Raw genomic sequence first — 4,954 nt, 5'->3', positions numbered from 1 at the left:
CCTGGGCGCAGCCCCCGCTCTGCCATTGGCCCGTGCTCGCCCCGCCCCTGCGGCGGGCTCCGGCCCGGGCTTTTCGGAGGCAGCGCGGGAGAAGCCCTCCCCGCCCCGCTGCCCATCTCCCGCCACGCGCGGCTCCCGCCGGCGCCTGAGGGCCCGCGTGTGTGCACACGCGCTCCTTGGTACACACGTGACTGCACACATGTACAGCTGTATAATGCCTATAACCATCATAACAGCAGACTTTTATTTTTGGCTGGGGGGGACCGAAGCTGATTGCGAATGTTGTGTCAAGTCTTAGGAGTTCTGACTTAAAAACAACATTGTGTGTTAAAATGTGCAAACATAAAAATGTTTAAAATACAAAAAAAAAAAAAAAATCCTTTTTTGTGGCATGCCTCCATGGTTCTTGTGGTGCACTGAAGTGCTGCAGTTTACCCTTTGGCAATCACTTTTAAGGTGCCAGGATAGGAGCATATCCCATACCTGGGGATACCATTCCTGTTTGCAACCACTATTTACCATCATAGATATGTGCAGCTTCATGGTCATGGAGCAGTGGGAGCCTTGGGGACCCGGAAGGATAGTCTACTTTGTTTTATTGGCTTTGCTTTATATATACAGTATAGCTGCAAGTCACCAGTGACTGCCATTTGCTCCTAACTTTGCAGGCATTATTTTTATCGTTCTCTGTCAAGCAATGTCAGCAAGTGACAGTTTGGCTTTGTTTTCTGTTCTGTTATTTGACACTACTCAATCTAGATTGAAGCGTGACTCCACATCTGGTTTTAGTCAATATTATTTTAACTCCGTTTTCTAGCTGTTGGATTGGGCTAGCGGGGATTAGGAACAATGCAGTGTCATTGTTTACTAGCATCTCTGGCTCTTGTCTTTGATATTTAAATCCCTAAATGAGCTTCATGTGTTCTTTTAAACCTATTTTCCTATGATGCCTTCAAAACCACCACCCTAATGTTGCTTTCTGAGAGTTCACCTTTAGAATCGTTGGACAATGCTTCTCTGGCCTCCTTTAGTTCCACCCTGAGCAATCAGTCCGCCAATGTTAACCCTGGTTCCTCGGCCTCGCCTCCCGTTGAGACATGCGCAGATTGACTAGGGGTGTGTTTGTTCCAGAAGATGTGAACTTTCCACCTCAATGATGTCACAGATCTTCCATCAGTAGAGTGTGCGCAGTGTGTACACCTATGTGACATATTTTGAGCGGGAATTTACCAGCAGTAAAAGATGCCTGTTATAATGAAGTGCCAAGTGCTGAGTCCAACATATGAAGTGGTGAGCGCATAGCTTTGTGATTGGGAGAGAACTTGAGTGTCAGTGATTGACAGGTGCCAGACACCTGTTGGGCATAAAAGGGGTCAGATCATTTGGATCTGTGCTCTATGTACGTGGGGTGGACAGGTGAATGCAGAGGGCCTAAAGTTTACGTCCTTGTGAAAGATTGGAACGAGGAACCACTTCGAGCCAGATGGAAAGGCCCATATAGGGTACTTCTAACGACCCCGACGGCCGCAAAGCTCGAAGGAATCAAGACTTGGATACATTCCAGTCGCCTAAAGCCGGTGGCTGGACCAGAACAAGAAGGAATCCCTGCAGACTCCGGGACCGGAGACAGAGAACAGTGGAAGGTGGAGCCAATAAGAGACTTGAAATTCCTATTCAAAAGAAAGGAACTTTGAATAATTTGACAATCTTTGATTAAGTTTTATAAGCCTTATTATGAAATTGTTCAAGGTTTTATTGTGGGGCACCCTGATCTGTCCACTCCTACTTATAGGAGGGGAAACCCTTTTACAACAAAAATTTGACCCTCAGGAAAATGTCTGGATTTATCTGGCCCGGGAAATTTTAAATAGAACGGACTTCTGCTTAGCGGGAGGGATCAATGCTCACCTGGTTTTTACCTCATGCTTAATCGCAGTACCAACCCCTTTAAAAATTTTACAAAATTATACTATGCTGAAGAATGTAGAGAAGAAAAGTACATATCAGAATATATATAAGTGGGGGACTATTGTAAAAGAGAAGAATAGAGACATGTTTTCCGTACGGGTTCAGGCAACAGCTAATGCTTCTGAATGTTTCCTAATAGTTAATTGTACTAATAATTGCTTCAAATTGAACCAAGGTAGAAGAATCCTTTGTAACAAGACCAATCAAATATCCTATGTATACAATGTTCACCTGTCGTCTTATCTATCTTCAGACCTAAGGTGAATCAAATGATTTTACAAACGAAGAAAGCTGAGAATACTAGGTTTGTGTTGAAACAAATTGAGTGGAGCAATTATAATAAAAATAATTAAAAATGCTCCAGAGGGGGAAAATGTTAGGTTTGACCTAGAAACCACTACACATAGCCCAAGCAAAAGTCTCTGTTCTGTAACTAATGCTCAATTGCAATGATAAGGAGAAGACAGTCTTAGATAAAGGAGACTTGAAAACAAAAATAGAATTAGTGGAGTAGGGCAAAGAGCTGATTTAAATATTAAGATTCACACCCCTAGGTGGGGAGAAAGTATGCTAATGAAACATACATGTATGGAAATGAGATACATAGCTAAAACACAGGTATAGAGACATGCTCAGTAAAGAACTCCTTGCGTCACTCCCTTATAACCAATTAGCAAACAAGAATGCTTATGAAGGTCCAATACTCCTGTATAAAAGATGCTTAGAATTAAGAATCTGTGTGCTTGTTACGTGAAATTATTCTGCTTGCACCTTGTATTGCTAGCAATAAATCTTCTTTATACTTTCACCCCTGGTATCTTTATTGGCTTTTGCATACCGGGCACGATCCCAGACTTGAGCTGGGGCTCAACAGGCACACAGCTCTGCCTCCGCTTCTGCTGGCCGGTGCAGACCCAGCTGGGCTCCTCCTGTCTACAGCAGCATGTGAGAAGCCAGTTTCAGCTGCATGCCGCTTTTCCTGCATGGTGCTGACCCGGCTGGGCCCATCCCATCCGGATCAGCATGTGGCTGGCCAGCCAGCAGAAGTGGTGGCGGAGCCATGTGATGCTTGGGACGGGATGGGACAGGACGAGCCAGCTGAAATGGCAGGGGCTCAGCTGCATTTCCCCCCTGCCTGCACCGGTCAGTCCCAAGCAGCACATGGCTCTGCCGCTGCTTCTGCTGGCTGGTGCTGACTTGGCCAGCCTCCTCCAGTCCCAGCACCACGTGGGAAGCTGGCTTCAGCTGCATGCTGCTCCGGATGGGACAGACCCACCTGGGATGGCACCAGCCAGCAGAGGCAGCAGCGGAGCCATGTACCGCTCAGGACTAACCGGCGCAGGTAGGGGAAAGTGCAGCCAAGCCTCTGCTGCTCCGGCTTGGCTCATCCTGTCCCGAGAGGCACATGGCTACTCCTCTTCCCACACACACCGCTTTGGCAATATCAAGCTGATGCGGTGCATGTGGGAACCTTGTCCCTTCCCCAGCCCTTCAGCAGCCATTAGGAAGCTGCTGAGGGGCTGAGGGAGGGACAAGGGGTGGGAACAAAAGTAAACCGTATTTACTTTTGTTTCCCATTGCAGCACCGCGGGCCACAGAAAATGCGTTGGCGGGCCACAAGGCAGCCCGCGGGCCGTATGTTGGAAAAGCCTGGCCTAAAGGGTCAATGTCTTCCTTGAGATGGCTTAACAAACATTTGCCCCCTAACTGATTTTAGAAACCCCAGGCTCTTCTTCACCGAGTACAGTCCACATTTTGCTAAGTCCAGACAGGATGCTTTTAAGAAATTTGACCTGTGCATAACTGACCTCTGGATTTTGCTCCATTCTGCTTTTGTCAAATGCGCTACAGAGTGTGTCTACCACTACTAAATATTTTGCACGTGCAATGTGCACATGCTTTGAAAATAATACATTAGTAACCAAAAAACACTCTCTGACTGGCAGGAGTGCTTTTGGCAGGTGATTCTTGGCAATGACAGTAAGTGGTATATGGTCAGTTTCAATTTACACACAAATCAAGACATGGCATTTCTTATATCCATAGACTAAGACCAAAGCCAGCTTCTCTAGTTAAGGCAGAAGGCAGGACAGGTCAGCACCTTAAAGATAAGTATAGGCATTTGAGAAGCCTGCGGCAGAAATGCTCTAGCTTTTGAGCTTTACCCTGAGTGTCCATGGTTAGGTCAGGAAGAAGCAGAACACACATTAGCTCTTGTGGCGGGTAGGGGCTCAGAGCTTGCCTGCATGGCCCAAGTGAAGCAGGTAGTGGGAGCTCTTGCATGCCTCCCAACATGCCCTGTGGGCTCCCCAGGTTGCCAAAGATTCCCGAGTGAAGCCAGTGGCTGAGCTGCCCCAATTGGCTGGTGGGGACATTGTGGCCACCCACCTGGGCTCTCCACACACACACACACACACACACACACACACACAATCCAGGTGTCTTGGATACTACCCACACACACATGTGCACAGTCATACACACACAGAACCCAGGCATTGGGGGCAAAACTGGGCCACTGACTTTCATGTGGCCAATGAGGACAATGCCCTCTGTTTCCACAGCTCCTTGTTCCCCAGGGTGATGGAGAGTGGGTGCTACACTCCTGGGGTCCCTGATTTCATCTTTGGCTATGTGATTGCCTCCCTGATCCTCACTGGGGCTTGGCCTACCCCCTCCTGTCTTGGCTCATGAAGCCCTATGGGGGGCACCTGGATTGCCAGAAGGAACACTTTGACTAGACTGGGCTTGGCATTGTAAGCACCCGTGGCACAGAGATGGGGGTGTCTCGGACGGCCAGGGCCGACTCGAGTTACGCTCGTACGTCAGGGCGGGCTGGTGAATGGAGAGGCAGACACAACTTATTGTTTGTAAAAAACTTTACTCACGCCGCTTGCAATCACGACGCAGGTGGTCCGGTCGTCGGAACAACCACACGAGTTGCTCCAGCTGGCGGGGCCCAAGCCAGTTAATCCGTCCGCAATTC

At 48.1% G+C, this 4,954-nt stretch overlaps 1 protein-coding gene across 1 annotated transcript in view; it reads right to left on the bottom strand.

Annotated features, from left to right (window-relative positions):
• RIF1 (replication timing regulatory factor 1) overlaps window positions 1-543 on the bottom strand; it is a 61,751-nt gene extending 61,208 nt beyond the window's left edge. The window contains exon 1 of the mRNA XM_025205188.1: window positions 494-543. Within this exon, the coding sequence (XP_025060973.1) occupies window positions 494-543 (50 nt within the window). The remainder of the gene's footprint in view (window positions 1-493) is intronic.
• Between the last annotated feature and the right edge of the window lie 4,411 nt (window positions 544-4,954).

Source organism: Alligator sinensis, unplaced genomic scaffold (genome assembly GCF_000455745.1).
Source record: "Alligator sinensis unplaced genomic scaffold, ASM45574v1 scaffold61_2, whole genome shotgun sequence".
Taxonomy (NCBI): domain Eukaryota; kingdom Metazoa; phylum Chordata; order Crocodylia; family Alligatoridae; genus Alligator; species Alligator sinensis.
The sequence above is the reverse complement of the archived record's forward strand: the minus strand, read 5'-3'. Positions and strand labels throughout refer to the sequence as shown.